Raw genomic sequence first — 22,296 nt, forward strand, 5'->3', positions numbered from 1 at the left:
TGATCACCATGTATAATACATAAGGGGGGATATGATCTCCATGTATAATACATAAGGGGGGGATGTGATCTCTATGTATAATACATAAGGGGGATATGATCACCATGTATAATACATAAGGGGGAAATGATCTCCATTTATAATACATAAGGGGGATATGATCTCCATGTATAATACATAAGGGGGGATATGATCTCCATATATAATACATAAGGAGGGGATATGATCTCCATGTATAATACATAAGGGGGATATGATCTCTATGTATAGTACATAAGGGGGGATGTGATCTCCATGTATAATACATAAGGGGGATGTGATCTCCATGTATAATACATAAGGGGGGGATATGATCTCCATATATAATACATACGGGGGGATATGATCTCCATGTATAATACATAAGGGGGGATATGATCTCCATGTATAATACATAAGGGGGGATATGATCTCCGTGTATAATACATAAGGGGGGGATATGATCTCCATGTATAATACATAAGGTGGGATATGATCTCCATGTATAATACATAAGGGGGAAATGATCTCCATTTATAATACAGAAGGGGGATATGATCTCCATGTATAATACATAAGGGGGGATATGATCTCCATATATAATACATAAGAGGGGGATATGATCTCCATGTATAATACATAAGGGGGATATGATCTCTATGTATAGTACATAAGGGGGGATGTGATCTCCATGTATAATACATAAGGGGGATGTGATCTCCATGTATAATACATAAGGGGGGGATATGATCTCCATATATAATACATACGGGGGGATATGATCTCCATGTATAATACATAAGGGGGGATATGATCTCCATGTATAATACATAAGGGGGGATATGATCTCCATGTATAATACATAAGGGGGGGATATGATCTCCATGTATAATACATAAGGTGGGATATGATCTCAATGTATAATACATAAGGGGGGGATATGAGCTCCATGTATAATACATAAGGTGGGATATGATCTCCATGTATAATACATAAGGTGGGATATGATCTCCATGTATAATACATAAGGGGGGATATGATCTCCATGTATAGTACATAAGGGGGGATATGATCTCCATGTATAATACATAAGGGGGAATATGATCTCCATGTATAATACATAAGGGGGGATATGATCTCCATGTATAATACATAAGGGGGGATATGATCTCCATATATAATACATAAGGGGGGACATGATCTCCATGTATAATACATAAGGGGGATATGATCTCTATGTATAGTACACAAGGGGGGATGTGATCTCCATGTATAATACATAAGGGGGATGTGATCTCCATGTATAATACATAAGGGGGGGATATGATCTCCATATATAATACATAAGGGGGGATATGATCTCCATGTATAATACATAAGGGGGGATATGATCTCCATGTATAATACATAAGGGGGGATATGATCTCCATGTATAATACATAAGGGGGGGATATGATCTCCATGTATAATACATAAGGTGGGATATGATCTCCATGTATAATACATAAGGGGGGGATATGAGCTCCATGTATAATACATAAGGTGGGATATGATCTCCATGTATAATACATACGGTGGGATATGATCTCCATGTATAATACATAAGGGGGATATGATCTCCATGTATAGTACATAAGGGGGGATATGATCTCCATTTATAATACATAAGGGGGATATGATCTCCATGTATAATACATAAGGGGGGATATGATCTCCATATATAATACATAAGGAGGGGATATGATCTCCATGTATAATACATAAGGGGGATATGATCTCTATGTATAGTACATAAGGGGGGATGTGATCTCCATGTATAATACATAAGGGGGATGTGATCTCCATGTATAATACATAAGGGGGGATATGATCTCCATATATAATACATACGGGGGGATATGATCTCCATGTATAATACATAAGGGGGGATATGATCTCCATGTATAATACATAAGGGGGGATATGATCTCCGTGTATAATACATAAGGGGGGGATATGATCTCCATGTATAATACATAAGGTGGGATATGATCTCCATGTATAATACATAAGGGGGAAATGATCTCCATTTATAATACAGAAGGGGGATATGATCTCCATGTATAATACATAAGGGGGGATATGATCTCCATATATAATACATAAGAGGGGGATATGATCTCCATGTATAATACATAAGGGGGATATGATCTCTATGTATAGTACATAAGGGGGGATGTGATCTCCATGTATAATACATAAGGGGGATGTGATCTCCATGTATAATACATAAGGGGGGGATATGATCTCCATATATAATACATACGGGGGGATATGATCTCCATGTATAATACATAAGGGGGGATATGATCTCCATGTATAATACATAAGGGGGGATATGATCTCCATGTATAATACATAAGGGGGGGATATGATCTCCATGTATAATACATAAGGTGGGATATGATCTCCATGTATAATACATAAGGGGGGGATATGAGCTCCATGTATAATACATAAGGTGGGATATGATCTCCATGTATAATACATAAGGTGGGATATGATCTCCATGTATAATACATAAGGGGGGATATGATCTCCATGTATAGTACATAAGGGGGGATATGATCTCCATGTATAATACATAAGGGGGAATATGATCTCCATGTATAATACATAAGGGGGGATATGATCTCCATGTATAATACATAAGGGGGGATATGATCTCCATATATAATACATAAGGGGGGACATGATCTCCATGTATAATACATAAGGGGGATATGATCTCTATGTATAGTACACAAGGGGGGATGTGATCTCCATGTATAATACATAAGGGGGATGTGATCTCCATGTATAATACATAAGGGGGGGATATGATCTCCATATATAATACATAAGGGGGGATATGATCTCCATGTATAATACATAAGGGGGGATATGATCTCCATGTATAATACATAAGGGGGGATATGATCTCCATGTATAATACATAAGGGGGGGATATGATCTCCATGTATAATACATAAGGTGGGATATGATCTCCATGTATAATACATAAGGGGGGGATATGAGCTCCATGTATAATACATAAGGTGGGATATGATCTCCATGTATAATACATACGGTGGGATATGATCTCCATGTATAATACATAAGGGGGATATGATCTCCATGTATAGTACATAAGGGGGGATATGATCTCCATGTATAATACATAAGGGGGAATATGATCTCCATGTATAATACATAAGGGGGGATATGATCTCCATGTATAATACATAAGGGGGGATATGATCTCCATGTATAATACATAAGGGGGGGATATGATCTCCATGTATAATACATAAGGGGGATATGATCTCTATGTATAGTACATAAGGGGGGGTGTGATCTCCATGTATAATACATAAGGGGGATGTGATCTCCATGTATAATACATAAGGGGGGATATGATCTCCATATATAATACATAAGGGGGGATATGATCTCCATGTATAATACATGAGGGGGGATATGATCTCCATGTATAATACATAAGGGGGATATGATCTCTATGTATAGTACATAAGGGGGGATGTGATCTCCATGTATAATACATAAGGGGGATGTGATCTCCATGTATAATACATAAGGGGGGGATATGATCTCCATATATAATACATTTGGGGGGATATGATCTCCATGTATAATACATAAGGGGGGATATGATCTCCATGTATAATACATAAGGGGGGATATGATCTCCATGTATAATACATAAGGGGGGGATATGATCTCCATGTATAATACATAAGGGGGGATATGAGCTCCATGTATAATACATAAGGTGGGATATGATCTCCATGTATAATACATAAGGTGGGATATGATCTCCATGTATAATACATAAGGGGGGATATGATCTCCATGTATAGTACATAAGGGGGGATATGATCTCCATGTATAATACATAAGGGGGAATATGATCTCCATGTATAATACATAAGGGGGGATATGATCTCCATGTATAATACATAAGGGGGGATATGATCTCCATATATAATACATAAGGGGGGGATATGATCTCCATGTATAATACATAAGGGGGATATGATCTCTATGTATAGTACACAAGGGGGGATGTGATCTCCATGTATAATACATAAGGGGGATGTGATCTCCATGTATATTACATAAGGGGGGATATGATCTCCATATATAATACATAAGGGGGGATATGATCTCCATGTATAATACATAAGGGGGGATATGATCTCCATGTATAATACATAAGGGGGGGATATGATCTTCATGTATAATACATAAGGTGGGATATGATCTCCATGTATAATACATAAGGGGGGGATATGAGCTCCATGTATAATACATAAGGTGGGATATGATCTCCATGCATAATACATACGGTGGGATATGATCTCCATGTATAATACATAAGGGGGGATATGATCTCCATGTATAGTACATAAGGGGGGATATGATCTCCATGTATAATACATAAGGGGGAATATGATCTCCATGTATAATACATAAGGGGGGATATGATCTCCATGTATAATACATAAGGGGGGATATGATCTCCATGTATAATACATAAGGGGGGGATATGATCTCCATGTATAATACATAAGGGGGATATGATCTCTATGTATAGTACATAAGGGCGGGTGTGATCTCCATGTATAATACATAAGGGGGATGTGATCTCCATGTATAATACATAAGGGGGGGATATGATCTCCATATATAATACATAAGGGGGGATATGATCTCCATGTATAATACATAAGGGGAGATATGATCTCCATGTATAATACATAAGGGGGGATATGATCTCCATGTATAATACATAAGGGGGGATATGATCTCCATGTATAATACATAAGGGGGGGATATGATCTCCATGTATAATACATAAGGGGGGGATATGATCTCCATGTATAATACATAAGGGGGGATATGATCACCATGTATAATACATAAGGGGGGACATGATCTCCATGTATAATACATAAGGGGGGATATGATCTCCATGTATAATACATAAGGGGGATATGATCTCCATGTATAATACATAAGGGGGATATGATCTCCATGTATAATACATAAGGGGGGGATATGATCTCCATGTATAATACATAAGGGGGGGATGTGATCTCCATGTATAATACATAAGGGGGAAATGATCTCCATATATATAATACATAAGGGGGATATGATCTCCATGTATAATACATAAGGGGGGATATGATCTCCATGTATAATACATAAGGGGGGATATGATCACCATGTATAATACATAAGGGGGGATATGATCTCCATGTATAATACATAAGGGGGGATATGATCTCCATGTATAATACATAAGGGGGGATATGATCTCCATGTATAATACATAAGGGGGGGATATGATCTCCATGTATAATACATAAGGGGGATATGATCTCCATGTATAATACATAAGGGGGGATATGATCTCCATATATAATACATAAGGGGGGGATATGATCTCCATGTATAATACATAAGGGGGATATGATCTCTATGTATAGTACATAAGGGGGGATGTGATCTCCATGTATAATACATAAGGGGGATATGATCTCCATGTATAATACATAAGGGGGGATATGATCTCCATATATAATACATAAGGGGGGATATGATCTCCATGTATAATACATAAGGGGGGATATGATCTCCATGTATAATACATAAGGGGGGATATGATCTCCATGTATAATACATAAGGGGGGGATATGATCTCCATGTATAATACATAAGGTGGGATATGATCTCCATGTATAATACATAAGGGGTGATATGAGCTCCATGTATAATACATAAGGTGGGATATGATCTCCACGTATAATACATAAGGGGGAATATGATCACCATGTATAATACATAAGGGGGATATGATCTCCATGTATAATACATAAGGGGGGATATGATCTCAATGTATAGTACATATGGGGGGATATGATCTCCATGTATAATACATAAGGGGGAATATGATCTCCATGTATAATACATAAGGGGGGATATGATCTCCATGTATAATACATAAGGGGGGATATGATCTCCATATATAATACATAAGGGGGGGATATGATCTCCATGTATAATACATAAGGGGGATATGATCTCTATGTATAATACATAAGGGGGGATCTGATCTCCATATATAATACATAAGGGGGGGATATGATCTCCATGTATAATACATAAGGGGGATATGATCTCTATGTATAGTACATAAGGGGGGGTTATGATCTCCATGTATAATACATAAGGGGGATGTGATCTCCATATATAATACATAAGGGGGGGATATGATCTCTATGTATAATACATAAGGGGGGATCTGATCTCCATATATAATACATAAGGGGGGGATATGATCTCCATGTATAATACATAAGGGGGATATGATCTCTATGTATAGTACATAAGGGGGGGTTATGATCTCCATGTATAATACATAAGGGGGATGTGATCTCCATATATAATACATAAGGGGGGGATATGATCTCCATATATAATACATAAGGGGGGATATGATCTCCATGTATAATACATAAGGGGGGATATGATCTCCATATATAATACATAAGGGGGACTATGATCTCCATGTATAATACATAAGGGGGGATATGATCTCCATGTATAATACATAAGGGGGGATATGATCTCCATATATAATACATAAGGGGGGGATATGATCTCCATGTATAATACATAAGGGGGATATGATCTCTATGTATAGTACATAAGGGGGGGTGTGATCTCCATGTATAATACATAAGGGGGATGTGATCTCCATGTATAATACATAAGGGGGGGATATGATCTCCATATATAATACATAAGGGGGGATATGATCTCCATGTATAATACATAAGGGGGGATATGATCTCCATGTATAATACATATGGGGGATATGATCTCCATGATCTCCATGTATAATACATAAGGGGGGGATGTGATCTCCATGTATAATACATAAGGGGGAAATGATCTCCATATATAATACATAAGGGGGATATGATCTCCATGTATAATACATAAGGGGGGATATGATCTCCATGTATAATACATAAGGGGGGATATGATCACCATGTATAATACATAAGGGGGGATATGATCTCCATGTATAATACATAAGGGGGGATATGATCTCCATATATAATACATAAGGGGGGATATGATCTCCATGTATAATACATAAGGGGGATATGATCTCTATGTATAGTACATAAGGGGGGATGTGATCTCCATGTATAATACATAAGGGGGATGTGATCTCCATGTATAATACATAAGGGGGGATATGATCTCCATGTATAATACATAAAGGGTGGATATGATCTCCATATATAATACATAAGGGGGGATATGATCTCCATGTATAATACATAAGGGGGGATATGATCTCCATGTATAATACATAAGGGGGGATATGATCTCCATGTATAATACATAAGGGGGGATATGATCTCCATGTATAATACATAAGGGGGGGATATGATCTCCATGTATAATACATAAGGGGGGGATATGATCTCCATGTATAATACATAAGGGGGGATATGATCACCATGTATAATACATAAGGGGGGATATGATCTCCATGTATAATACATAAGGGGGATATGATCTCCATGTATAATACATAAGGGGGGGATATGATCTCCATGTATAATACATAAGGGGGGGATATGATCTCCATGTATAATACATAAGGGGGGGATATGATCTCCATGTATAATACATAAGGGGGGATATGATCACCATGTATAATACATAAGGGGGGATATGATCTCCATGTATAATACATAAGGGGGGATATGATCTCCATGTATAATACATAAGGGGGATATGATCTCCATGTATAATACATAAGGGGGATATGATCTCCATGTATAATACATAAGGGGGGGATATGATCTCCATGTATAATACATAAGGGGGGGATGTGATCTCCATGTATAATACATAAGGGGGAAATGATCTCCATATATAATACATAAGGGGGATATGATCTCCATGTATAATACATAAGGGGTGATATGATCTCCATGTATAATACATAAGGGGGGATATGATCACCATGTATAATACATAAGGGGGGATATGATCTCCATGTATAATACATAAGGGGGGATATGATCTCCATATATAATACATAAGGGGGGGATATGATCTCCATGTATAATTTATAAGGGGGATATGATCTCTATGTATAGTACATAAGGGGGGATGTGATCTCCATGTATAATACATAAGGGGGATGTGATCTCCATGTATAATACATAAGGGGGGGATATGATCTCCATATATAATACATAAGGGGGGATATGATCTCCATGTATAATACATAAGGGGGGATATGATCTCCATGTATAATACATAAGGGGGGATATGATCTCCATGTATAATACATAAGGTGGGATATGATCTCCATGTATAATACATAAGGTGGGATATGATCTTCATGTATAATACATAAGGGGGGATATGATCTCCATGTATAGTACATAAGGGGGGATATGATCTCCATGTATAATACATAAGGGGGAATATGATCTCCATGTATAATACATAAGGGGGGATATGATCTCCATGTATAATACATAAGGGGGGATATGATCTCCATATATAATACATAAGGGGGGATATGATCTCCATGTATAATACATAAGGGGGATATGATCTCTATGTATAGTACATAAGGGGGGGGTGTGATCTCCATGTATAATACATAAGGGGGATGTGATCTCCATGTATAATACATAAGGGGGGGATATGATCTCCATATATAATACATAAGGGAGGATATGATCTCCATGTATAATACATAAGGGGGGATATGATCTCCATGTATAATACATAAGGGGGGATATGATCTCCATGTATAATACATAAGGGGGGATATGATCTCCATGTATAATACATAAGGGGGAATATGATCTCCATGTATAATACATAAGGGGGGGATATGATCTCCATGTATAATACATAAGGGGGGATATGATCACCATGTATAATACATAAGGGGGGATATGATGATCATGTATAATACATAAGGGGGGATATGATCTCCATGTATAATACATAAGGGGGGATATGATCACCATGTATAATACATAAGGGGGGATATGATCTCCATGTATAATACATAAGGGGGGGATGTGATCTCCATGTATAATACATAAGGGGGATATGATCTCCATGTATAATACATAAGGGGGGATATGATCACCATGTATAATACATAAGGGGGGATATGATCTTTATGTATAATACATAAGGGGGGATATGATCTCCATGTATAATACATAAGGGGGGATATGATCTCCATGTATAATACATAAGGGGGGATATGATCACCATGTATAATACATAAGGGGGGATATGATCACCATGTATAATACATAAGGGGGATATGATCAACATGTATAATACATAAGGGGGGATATGATCTCCATGTTTATTTTGCCTTCCTCTGGATCAACTGTGGGTATAGGATTATAACTTTTTTTTTTAATGGTTGAACTGGATGGACTTTTGTCTTTTTTCAGCCAGACTAACTATGTAACTGTGGAAGATAGTTACTATGTATCTATCTTCCAGCATGATGAAAAACCTTTCTCATCTCAATGTGGAACAGTGAGAAGAGGAATCCGCTTCCTCCTGAAACAGAAAATGTGTACATGGAAATGGTCTGCAATGGACTGGTGATTTGTACAAGGAGAAAGTATGACATCCCAGGTCATCAAAAACAAGAATGCAGCAGCAATATTTGTACCATAACCCATCTGTTGTTAGTTAGGTTTGAGTGAGGGATCATTACCCCGAAATGCGTCACCATTGCTAGTCATCCACATGGAAGAACTGTACCATATCCCCGTCATTGGCCACGGTGTGTATGGAGCCCAAATATCAAATCTTCCAGCATGCTGAAAAACCTTTCTCATCTCAATGAAGAACAGTGAGAAGAGGAATCAGCTTCCTGCTGAAACAGAAAATGTGTACGTGGAAACCACTGGTCAGTTGTACACAGGGGCGTACTGACAACTCATGGGGCCCCCAGGCAATAGGGGATCATGGGGCCCGTGTCCTTGCCCAAACTCAAAAAAGCCTATGAAAAATGTACCAGGGGCATCTCATGGGGCCCCCTACTGACTCCGGGCCCTCAGGCAGTGCCCGAGTTTCCAAATGGTCAGTCCGCCCCTGGTTGTACAAGGAGGAAGTATGACGTCCCAGGTCATCGTACAAGAAAGCAGCAGCAATATTTGTACCATAACCGGCCTGTTGTTAGTTAGGCTTGAAAAAGAGATCAATACCCCGAAATGCGTCACCATTGCTAGTCATCCACACAGAAGAACCGTACCATATCCCTGTCATTGGCCACGGTGTGCAGGGTAAATCTGAATGTGCGCCACTTTCCTGAGATGTGCTGCATCTATATTTATGTTTGTGAGTTGTCGCTTCGCTTTTATCATTACTAAAATGACCTCTCTATGGGCTCATGCACACGGCCATAAAGAAAATCATGTTTTCATCAGTACAGCATTTGTTACTTTTAATGATGTGAATGAAGTTTTATTGTTTTCTAGGGGCTCATGCACAAGTGTAAAGATCAGTAAAACGGCTCTGCGTTCAGATCCGGAAATCTGAATGCAAAAGTCTGTGCCTTAGGCCAGTAATTTGCGTGTACATGCCTATACTTGTGAGGTAGCCTCCCTAGCGGTCTGATGATGTCAGCATTTCTGTGCTCAAAGCGGTACATTTTTTTGCATGGAAATATGTTGTTTTTTTATTGTAGACCTGTAATTTTTAGGAATAACTCACTGAAATCTGTCTGAACAAGAGTCTAGTAAACATCCCGGGTGTGATAAAATTTGAAAAATGAAATCATAAGTTATAATTTAATAAATAATCATAACAATAATAATATAATAATAATAAATTTAATTCAATAATATAATCAAACCAAAAACACTGAAATTTTAAATATAGCGCCAAGTTCGCACAGCACTGAGCTCGGTCGCTGAAAATCGTTTTCAGTGTCTGATGAGGAATTTCCCCCACGAATCATTATCACTCAATTCTGCAAGTGGTTCTGATTTACTATCGCTGTTCTCTAGCCGGTCTAAAACCGCTTTTGACCTAAAGAGACGCTTTTTGGACGCCATGGACGTTTCTCAGTTTCCAGGCAGAAAGAACAGTAAAAATGCAGGCAGGGCGCAAGACAAAGCACTCGGGACATAATGTATGTGAAATGGGTTGATACAGAAATGTTATACTATGAGATTTTAGTGTATTTAGTGAATGTCACTTTTTCACATTTTTAAATTTCCCGCCGTTCCGTCCCCCGTACGTCCTGACGTCGCAGGAAACGGAATCCGGAAGACGGCCGGAGGATATTGCCGGGGACACTGCAGGGGGGACATCGCGGGAGCGCAGGACAAGGTAAGTGAAGAAGAGATCCCGGAGCAACGCTGCAGTGTATTCCCGAGTGTAGCTCAGGGTTACCGCTTGTGGTGCTGAAACTTTACCCCGAGCTACACTCGGGAATACCGCCAGGGAGGTTAGAGAGGTTGTAAACCTCTGACGTGAAATATGAACAAAGCGAATCCCTCTATAGTGTGTACTTGTCTCAATCCACAGCACTAAGTGTCATTTCTGTTTGTTGGGTTGTTCCTCTGCTGTCTGCATGAGTCAACTCTGACAGCTTTCCATAAAACTTAGAGAAAAAAAGTGACAGGGGAGGGAGCTCCAGCACACAGTCTGTGACTGACAGCCTCAGGTGTGTTCCTGTGTGAAGGGGGATGTGTCCCTTCTGCTCACTGAGCTCTGCAGAGTGTGACTGACAGCCTCAGCTGTGTTCCTTTGTACTGTGTGAAGGGGGATGCATCCCTTCCACTCATTGAGCTCTGCAGAGTATAACTTCAGCCTCTGGTTCCCTGCTTTATGAAATCTCAGACAAGCTGTATAAATTCTGCACTGATGAAGAGAAGAGAGGGCTACAGATAAACAGGTACAACTTATGTAGGAGGATTTGTTTCGTCACTGTGTATCACCTGAGGATAGTCACTTCACTGGGTTTATGTAAGGGTCTACAACAACTAGAAATCTTAGCTTGCAAAAATGAAAGTAGAATTTTACACCTTTAAATGCAGGCACAGGTTTGCACGCCTGTACATGTGTAAACGCATGCACCTTTTTTACGTTTTTTTTTCCCGCGTGAGATCTTGCATTTATGATCAGTAGATTTATTACGGCCATGTGCATGAAGCCTAAATCTGTGATCCTCGTCTGTTCTATTGCATCATAAACAAGAGAAAAGGGGCATATTTATATTATTGATAATAATTGATGAATTGATTCCTTTACATTCTGCAAGTTCACCTAATCTCACTGACCACATCCCACTGCATATAGGAAATGGAAAGATGCCACAGGGAAATACGGTACATTTATAAATACATACAAATATGTACAATTGTTTCTCACTCAGTGCCAAGTATACGTGTGCAGGGATGATGTGACCGCAGAGCCAGTGCAGGCACAGACCTCTCTCTTATACACTGTATTGGGTGATAGAAGGTGAGTATAGAGCCGTGACGCACAAGGGATAATCTGATCAGTTTCCGTACTGTGACCCATGCTCAGGATTTCAGGTCACAGCAAGTCAACCTGTGGTGGGGGATAATGCCATCAGCCATCACTCTGCAACCACAGCCTATTTCTGGAGACTGTCACCCTAATGATCACCATTATATTATAAGGTGGTTGCTCCCCAACATTCAGGGACACCCCCAGCTCCAGACACTGCTTATATGTGGGTGCTGTCCCAGTTCTCATATTATTGTCTACAGAAGAGACATCACTATCACACATACACCATATTGCCAACAGTATTGGTCGGCCGGCCTTTCCACGCACATGAACTTCAATGGCCCCCCAGCCTTAGTCCGTAGGGTTCAATATTGAGTTGGCCCCGCCCTTTGCAGCTATAACAGCTTCAACTCTTCTGGGAAGGCCGTCCACAAGGTTTAGGAGGGTGTCTATGGGAAGGTTGGACCATTCTTCCAGAAGCGCATTTGTGAGGTCAGGCACTGATGTCGGGGGAGGAGGCCTGGCTCGCAGTCTCCGCTCTAATTCATCCCAAAGGTGTTCTATGGGGTTGAGGTCAGGACTCTGTGCAGGACAGTCAAGTTCCTCCACCCCAAACTGGCTCCTCCATGTCTTTATGGACCTTGCTTTGTGCACTGGTGTGTAGTCATGTTGGAACAGGAAGGGGCCATCCCCAAACTCTTCCCACAAAGTTGGGAGCATGAAATTGTCCAAAATGTCTTGGTATGCTGATGTCTTAAGAGTTCACTAGAGCTAGGAGGCCAAGCCCAACCCCTGAAAAACAACCCCAAACCATAATCCCCCCTCCACCAAACTTTACACTTGGCACAATGCAGTCCGGCAAGTACCGTTCTCCTGGCAACCGCCAAACCCAGACATGTCCATCAGATTGCCAGACAGAGAAGCGTGATTGGTCACTCCAGAGAACACGTCTCCACTGCTCTAGAGTCCAGTGGCGGCGTGCTTAACACCACGGCATCTGCAGTTTTGCATTGCACTTGGTGATGGAAGGCTTGGATGCAGCTGCTCGGCCATGGAAACCCATTCCATGAAGCTCTCTATGCACTGTTGTTGTGCTATTCTGAAGGTCACACCAAGTTTGGAGGTCTTTAGCTATTGACTCTGCAGGCAGTTGGTGACTTCTGCGCACTGTGCGCTTCAGCATGCGCTGACCCCGCCCTGTCATGTGACGTGGCCTACCACTTGGTGGCTGAGTTGCTGTTATTCCCAGTTGCTTCCACTTTGTTATAATCCCACTAACAGTTGAGCGTGGAATATTCAGTAGCCAGGAAATGTCACGGATGGACTTATTGCACAGGTGACAACTTATCACGGGACCACGCTTGGAGTCACTGAGCTCCTGAGAGCGACCCATTCTTTCACAAATGTTTGTAGAAGCAGTCTGCATGCCTAGATGATGATTTTATACACCTGAGGCTATGGAGGGGATTGGTACACCTGAATCCAATGATTTGGAGGGCGGGGCCAATACTTTTGGCAATATAGTGTAGGTGACGATCACCAACATCAGCGCAATACACATTAGGATCTGATCGTTCAAGTAAAGACATTTTCTTAAAGGATAAGTTCACCTTTTAGAAAAAAATAATAAATTCACATTTTTTTGCAGGTTAAAAAAAAGTGCATTTATTATTTTTGTCTGCAGGTGCCAGTAACCCATTGCACCAGCATTCACTGGTGCCATGCAGGTCTCCTGCAGATCTGTCAGTATAGCTGCTTGCTCATATGGGAAGAGCAAGCAGCTATGCTGACAGGAAGGATGAATGAACTACCACGGCGCTTCACAGTGCTATCTTAGTTCATTGAGGACTACAAGCTGAGAGCTGCTAAGGTGACTGTAAATGAGCGACGTGGCCACGTGGGCAGAGCCCTGCATGGCCTTTTTGTAAAAGTTTGACAGGTAGCGAGGGGAGAGAAGATTCCACGCTAGAAACAGGGGGGGGGGGGGTCCTGAGGGGAATCAGGGGCCAGTCTAATCATAACATGTCACACCCTGAATATGGGTGTAACATGTAACATGTTATGAAAGGTGGACTTATGCTTTAAAACTTGATCTTCCTCTCCTGTGATCTTGGTGGTCTCATTTAAAGCGGTATTAAAGCCAAAAACAAACATTTATTATAGTGCAGCTCACCAACTCTTAGTTGTAAAGGCTGTATTAGTTTTAATTAATTAGGCTTTCTTTCTTCTATTTTCATCTGGTGATCCTGCCAGTAAGTCTGTTGTCAAACAGAGCAAGCTGTCCTGCAGATATACTGTAGCAGTTAGAGGGTTGAAACAAACCATTTACCACTGACAGGGGCACGTGCTTACAATGGTCAGCTTTCATTTATTTATGTAAAATCTTTTGTTGCTGCAAATATTTTTATAAAATATGAGCTGGAGTTTGACTTCAATTTGTTAGTGTATTTAAATCTGCTAGTACATAGAACACTTCCCTCCTCCCTAGATTGACAATGCTGATATCCAAAGGTGTCTCTGCTGCTCTTTATCTACAGTGGAGACACCTTAATACAGGAAGTGTGTTACTGGCCAGATGTTCAGGTGAAAAAAGAGGGAAAAAGCCTAGCAAAAGAAAAGTAAGGCAGCCACCACATCTAAGGATTCGTAAGCTGCAATATATTACATTTTACGTTTTGGGTTTAATAGTGATTTAATTGTAATGCATAGGAAATGTGGCTACACCCAATAACATGGGAAAACCATATGATAATAGAAGTCTGGCCAGCAGTATAGGAGACGTGTGATGCACACCCACTAGTCATTGACACAGTAAGCCCAGTGCACTGGCAAAGGAAGAAGAACAGAATGAACAGAGCGTATTGTGGGTCTGTCAGCAATATAATAGGCCTCGGGGTCGTCTGATCACACTGTGTGCACACAGGAGGTAATATATCATGGTAGTCATCAGGCCAATCAGGGCACACAGTGATGACTCTCCGTGCTGAGGATCGGACCTGTACACACACTCAGATAATATCTCATCCATTATAGTGACTTTGTATTGTACACAGTTATCAAAATAATGCAGGAGATTTACAGCGATGCAATAAAGTGCTCCTATCTCTTCAGCAATCCCCAGACTGTTCCCAATCTTCATCTACAGCCCCAGAAAAGTCAAATGACATTTGAAAGCCTATACTTGCATAACAACAACCATTCCCCTTACCCCATATATAACCAGGGCCGGGCCCGGTGACTATACTAGGGGGAGGGTGCATGGGTGTCCCATAATGGGAAGTTTTCTTTGGTTTCCAGAGTCCAGAGAGCTATAAATGGTGAAAAGTGGACATATTATCAAGAAAAACAAGCAATAAAAGTTGAAAAGACAGATGTGTGAATTATTTTTGCTGCTTTTAGCAGTTTTAGCAGCACAGGACCAATCAGCACTGTCCAGACAGAGTCAGGGGTTATGCAGCCTCATAGGACAATGGGAGAATGAAAACTCCGCCTAAAAGCTTTAACCAGTGCTCTGCTGAACACTGATAGAAGTCACAAGACTCTAACTGCTGATGAGAAAAATGTATTTAGCAGTTTATTTTTATTAAAATAATTGCATTTCCATGTTCTGTGTACTGTGGGAGAGCAGATATAGTGAATGCAGGGTCCGGGGAGAGCGGATATAGTGAATGCAGGAACCGGGGAGAGCGGATATAGTGAATGCAGGGTCCGGGGAGACCGGATATAGTGAATGCAGGGTCCGGGGAGACCGGATATAGTGAATGCAGGGTCCAGGGAGAGGGGATATAGTGAATGCAGGGTCCGTGGAGACCGGATATAGTGAATGCAGGGTCCGGGGAGACCAGATATAGTGAATGCAAGGTACGGGGAGACCAGATATAGTGAATGCAGGGTCCGGAGAGACCAGATATAGTGAATGCAGGGTCCGGGGAGACCGGATATAGTGAATGCAGGGTCCTGGGAGACAGGATATAGTGAATGCAGGGTCCGGGGAGACCAGATATAGTGAATGCGGGGTCCGGGGAGACCAGATATAGTGAATGCAGGGTCCGGGGAGACCAGATATAGTGAATGCAGGGTCCAGGGATACCAGATATAGTGAATACAAGGTCCGGGGGGACCGGATATAGTGAATGCAGGGTCCGGGGAGACCAGATATAGTGAATGCAGGGTCCGGGGAGACCGGATATAGTGAATGCAGGGTCCGGGAGACCAGATATAGTGAATGCAGGGTCCGGGGAGACCGGATATAGTGAATGCAGGGTCCAGGGAGAGGGGATATAGTGAATGCAGGGTCCGGGGAGATCGGATATAGTGAATGCAGGGTCCGTGGAGACCGGATATAGTGAATGCAGGGTCCGGGGAGACCAGATATAGTGAATGCAAGGTACGGGGAGACCAGATATAGTGAATGCAGGGTCCGGAGAGACCAGATATAGTGAATGCAGGGTCCGGGGAGACCGGATATAGTGAATGCAGGGTCCTGGGAGACAGGATATAGTGAATGCAGGGTCCGGGGAGACCAGATATAGTGAATGCGGGGTCCGGGGAGACCGGATATAGTGAATGCAGGGTCCGGGGAGACCAGATATAGTGAATGCAGGGTCCAGGGATACCGGATATAGTGAATACAAGGTCCGGGGGGACCGGATATAGTGAATGCAGGGTCCGGGGAGACCAGATATAGTGAATGCAGGGTCCGGGGAGACCGGATATAGTGAATGCAGGGTCCGGGGAGACCAGATATAGTGAATGCAGGGTCCAGGGTTTTGTTACTCTGTAACAACATTCTTATTTTCATGGGTGGCCAAACATAGATCAGGATATTGGCATGACAAAATCATAAAATTTTTTTATTATTATAGGTGGCCATACACAGATCAGGAAAATTTGGGCTTAACACAATCATACAGGATTTCCTATTATTATTTTGGGTTGTTGGTCATAGATCACGATATGGACTGGACACAGTCATTTAGGACTTTATATCATTATTTTTTTTTTTGGGGGGGGGGGCATACACAGATCAGTATGTGGGTCGGATACACGCCTACAGAAATATTTTTGGGGGTGCAGGGGGTCATACACAGATCAGAATGTGGATCGGGACAATCTTACAAAATTTACTATCTTTATTTTTTTGGGGGGTAGGGAGTCAGTATGTGGGTGAGACACATTTGTTCAGAATTTTGTATCATTATTACTTTAGGTGGCCATGTACAGGTCAAGAAGATATGGACTAGGCACAGGATTTATTATCATTACTGTTACAGGTAGTCATATGTAAATCAGGATATGGGCCGGACAGAATCATATATGTGACCCCCAAAAAAACATTAAAGTGGTTCAGTAGCGCAAAATGTCATAAAGTGAATAAGAAAATATAACTTAAATATAAAAATGTAACTTTTGATGTGAAAAAGTCCTAAATAAAGTCCTTAATGAACCCACAAACTCTTCAAGTTCTCCAAGAAAATTCACCACGTGTGCAAAATAAAGTGTCCCCCCTTTCGGGTGTGCACTCACCAGATACATATGCCCCCCATTCTCATGGTTGGCTAAATCGCTTAAAGATAACAATCACCGTCTCCCATACACCAAGATATCAATCTCTTCAGGATACACAGATGTCATTCCATGGGTTGGTTGGTAATAGGTATAAAGGCATTGAGAATGATGCATGGCCACCCTTCTTCCTCCTCTGTGGTCACCTACCAAATGGTCATGTAAGGGAAAAAACACAAACGAGAACCCCAATAGTGCAGTACAAAATACCTTCTTTATTGGCCCAAATAGATAGCCACTGACAAGCAATAAATTAAATTCAAGCTACAAAATGCTGCAGATATTGAAATCGAGCAAAAATGCTATGTGAGTCCCTGCAGTGCTCTCACCACCGCCAAGTGCCACAAAATGGCGCCGGTTCCGCTTTCGTCACTTCTGGTAGCCGCACAGTACCGCAGCGACTTAATGTCACTATTATTATATCTATGAAGATATAGGCCAGGCACAACTATACATGATTCATCCTCATTATTGTTATGGGTGATCATACAACAGATCAAGATCAGGACATGGCCGGACATAATCATATAGGACATGTTATCATTATTATGGATGGTTGTACACAGATCAGGATATGGACCAGATACAAATATATAGAATTGGTTATCATTAATATTATGGGTGGTCATACGGAAGTCAGTATGTGAGCCAGACACAATCATACAGAATTTAATATAATTTTTCTGGGGTGGTCATACATAGGCCAACATCAGTTGCTACTCAGAACTTTGGACAGGCTGCAAAAGCTTCCTGTGGCCAACTGCCAATGAAAAATAGAGAGCAGATCTTCCCTCAGCAGGTATCATGTTGAGTTGGTAGATGTGTTGGGGGAAAGATCAAGCAGGGATTATCTGATTACTAGCTGTAGTCAGAGGCGGACTGACTATTTGGAAACTCGGGCACTGCCCGAGGGCCCGGGGTCAGTAGGGGGCCCCATGAGATGCCCCTGGTACTTTTTTCATAGGCTTTTTTGAGTTTGGGCAAGGACACAGGGGCCCCATGATCCCCTATTGCCCGAGGGCCCCATGAGTTGTCAGTCCGCCCCTGGCTGTGGTTATTGGTGGAGATCTTCCTATTCATGACCTCCTCCACTCACCCAATCCTAAAACTTTGGCAGGAAATTGCACTAAGAGAGCTGGAGTTGAACGCCTCTGCTTTTCTTTTACCAATGAAATGAATTGTATGTTCAAAACTAACACAGTTTTTGTTTCTTTCCCCACAGATTCTGGCAATCATTTCTATTCTCTTCATTGTATTATCAACAATTGCCTTGTCACTAAATACACTTCCGGAACTACAAGGTCTCGATGAGTTTGGACAGTCGACAGACAACCCTCAGTTGGCGCATGTGGAAGCTGTCTGCATCGCCTGGTTTACCATGGAATACCTCCTGAGATTCTTATCTTCACCCAACAAATGGAAATTTTTTAAGGGGCCACTTAATGTTATTGACCTGTTAGCCATACTGCCGTACTATGTCACTATATTCCTAACAGAGTCCAACAAAAGTGTACTTCAGTTCCAGAACGTCAGGAGGGTGGTGCAGATTTTCCGGATCATGAGGATACTGCGGATCCTTAAGCTGGCGCGGCACTCCACCGGCCTGCAGTCTCTGGGTTTCACCTTACGCAGGAGTTACAATGAACTTGGCCTGCTCATCCTCTTCTTGGCGATGGGCATTATGATTTTCTCCAGCTTGGTGTTCTTTGCAGAAAAAGACGAGGATGATACAAAGTTCAAAAGCATTCCAGCCTCTTTCTGGTGGGCAACCATCACTATGACCACAGTCGGCTATGGTGACATCTACCCTAAGACTTTGCTGGGGAAAATTGTTGGCGGATTGTGTTGTATTGCGGGAGTGCTGGTGATCGCTCTCCCCATTCCTATCATTGTAAATAACTTTTCAGAATTCTACAAGGAACAAAAGAGGCAGGAAAAAGCCATCAAGCGCAGAGAAGCTCTTGAGAGAGCCAAACGAAATGGTAGCATAGTGTCTATGAACATGAAAGATGCCTTCGCTCGTAGCATAGAACTGATGGATGTAGTGGTTGAAAAGACAGAGGATGGAAGGAAAGAGAAAGTTCAGGATAACCACTTATCCCCCAGCAAATGGAAATGGACAAAAAGGACTCTATCAGAGACGAGTTCTAATAAGTCCTTTGATGCAAAAGAACAAGGTTCTCCAGAGAAAAGTCGGTCTTGCTCTAGTCCTCAACACCTTAATGTTCAACAGCTAGAAGATATATACAACAAAATGGCAAAGACACAGTCACAGCCCATTCTAAACTTAAAAGAAACAAATCAATCGGTTAAACAGACAGAGGAGATGGAAATGGACACAATACCTTGTCCAGCTGTCCCTCTGTTGACCACTCACAAGGAGGGGGTCATTGACATGAGAAGTATGTCCAGCATAGACAGTTTCATTAGCTGTACTGCCGAATTCCCAGAAGCGGTTAGGTTCTCACACAGTCCACTGGCAGTCCTACCATATAAAAAAGGGATAAATACAGGTCAGGACTCAGCGGGAGGGCGTGAAAGATCCTTAAACTTAGACATCAGTGGAGAGAGCTTTAGTGAAATTAGTCCTAAAACTGATAGAGGTCGACACAGTGCATACATTTTGGAAAGTCCAAAAAGTTTAGTAAAAGTTAGAAATCCGTTATTGCTGAGATCCCTAAAAGTCAACTTTCGAGAAGGTGACACAAGGACATTGGTGCCTGCACCAAACATCACAAGCCCCTCAGAGCATAGGCAAAGCCATTCCAAGTTAGACAGTTCCTACTTTTCTGACCAGTCAGTTCGTAGTCCAGAGACATCTCTGTATACAACAGCGAGCACTAGAACCCCTTCCAGGTCGCCAGAGAAACACATGGCAATTGCATTCACCTTTCACGATGCTAATGTACACAAGTATATCGATGCTGACACAGATGATGAGGGGCAGCTTCTGGATGGCTTGGATTCTTGCCCCTCCAAAGAGCTGCTAGGAACTATGAGTCCAAAATACAATATCGCAAATAGTGGTCATCGAAAACAAAGAGAGAGCATCCATCGAACAGAGAAAAACCACTTAGAGAGTGGCGCATTTTCCAGTTCCTCAAGGTACTTAGGACAAAACTGCGTTTACTCCACAGATGGGATTACTGGAAGCAGTCGAGAACCCGTCAAGATAGATAACCACATCTCCCCGGAGGTCCATGTTCTGCCAGGCGGGGGTGGACACTCTAACACACGTGACCCCCGAATCTGACATGTTAAGACACTGTGAGGAATGAGATGCTCATATGTGCACATTGAGCTTATGCATGGCATTGATAACTAGCATCCTCTCCCCTTAGTGTGAGGGAGAGACGAGAGGAAGCCTCGGGGCCACGTCTCCTCTCAACTGGACCGAACCGAGCTAGGAGTGTCACTGAGCACTCAGATAGGAAAACTGCAGTGACTCCATCTCCTACTAAAAACTTCTTTCTTGAAAGCCATTGTGACCAAATATACCCCTATTGACAATGAACTGCTTTTTATTTTATTGTATACAAACTTTTACTGCTTTCCAGTGAAGGTAAGAGAAAAAAAAAACATGAAATTCTGAGATTTTTCTGGAGTCCATGCATCAAAGCATCTTATGCAGATTTCACAGATTCTGGGGAGAAGTGCGGAGCTTCTCCATAGTTAACACAGACAAGGCGAGTTGCATCAGTTGTTCAGGAATTTGTACGCCAAACATGGGAGACAACTGTGCATTGTCTTAAAGGGGGTGAATATGAATAATCAGGGCATTACATGTTCAAAAGGGGGGGGGGGAGAATTTGCTGATCATGAAAGGCAATTAATTTTGTAGCATATTTACCATTGCTATCTGCACTTCTCTCAAATATATATCTCTATATATATATATATATATATTTTTTTTATATATATATATATATATATATATATATATATATATATATAAATATACATATATATATATATATATATATATATATATAAATATAAACATATACATATATAATTACATATATATGTATATATATATATAGATATATATGTATATATATATATATATAAAAACATATACATATATATATATATATAAACATA

General features: G+C 41.2%; 1 protein-coding gene across 1 annotated transcript in view; it reads left to right on the forward strand.

The window, feature by feature from the left end:
• The window catches only part of KCNB1 (potassium voltage-gated channel subfamily B member 1), a 164,799-nt gene extending 142,792 nt beyond the window's left edge, over positions 1–22,007 (forward strand). The window contains exon 3 of the mRNA XM_089657549.1: positions 19,415–22,007. Coding sequence (XP_089513675.1) covers positions 19,415–21,445 — 2,031 coding nt within the window. The 3' untranslated portion in view covers positions 21,446–22,007. The remainder of the gene's footprint in view (positions 1–19,414) is intronic.
• The last annotated feature ends 289 nt before the right edge of the window (positions 22,008–22,296 follow it).

Source organism: Staurois parvus, unplaced genomic scaffold (assembly GCF_062004578.1).
Source record: "Staurois parvus isolate SC_StPar_1 unplaced genomic scaffold, SC_StPar_1.0 ptg001008l, whole genome shotgun sequence".
Lineage (NCBI taxonomy): Eukaryota > Metazoa > Chordata > Amphibia > Anura > Ranidae > Staurois > Staurois parvus.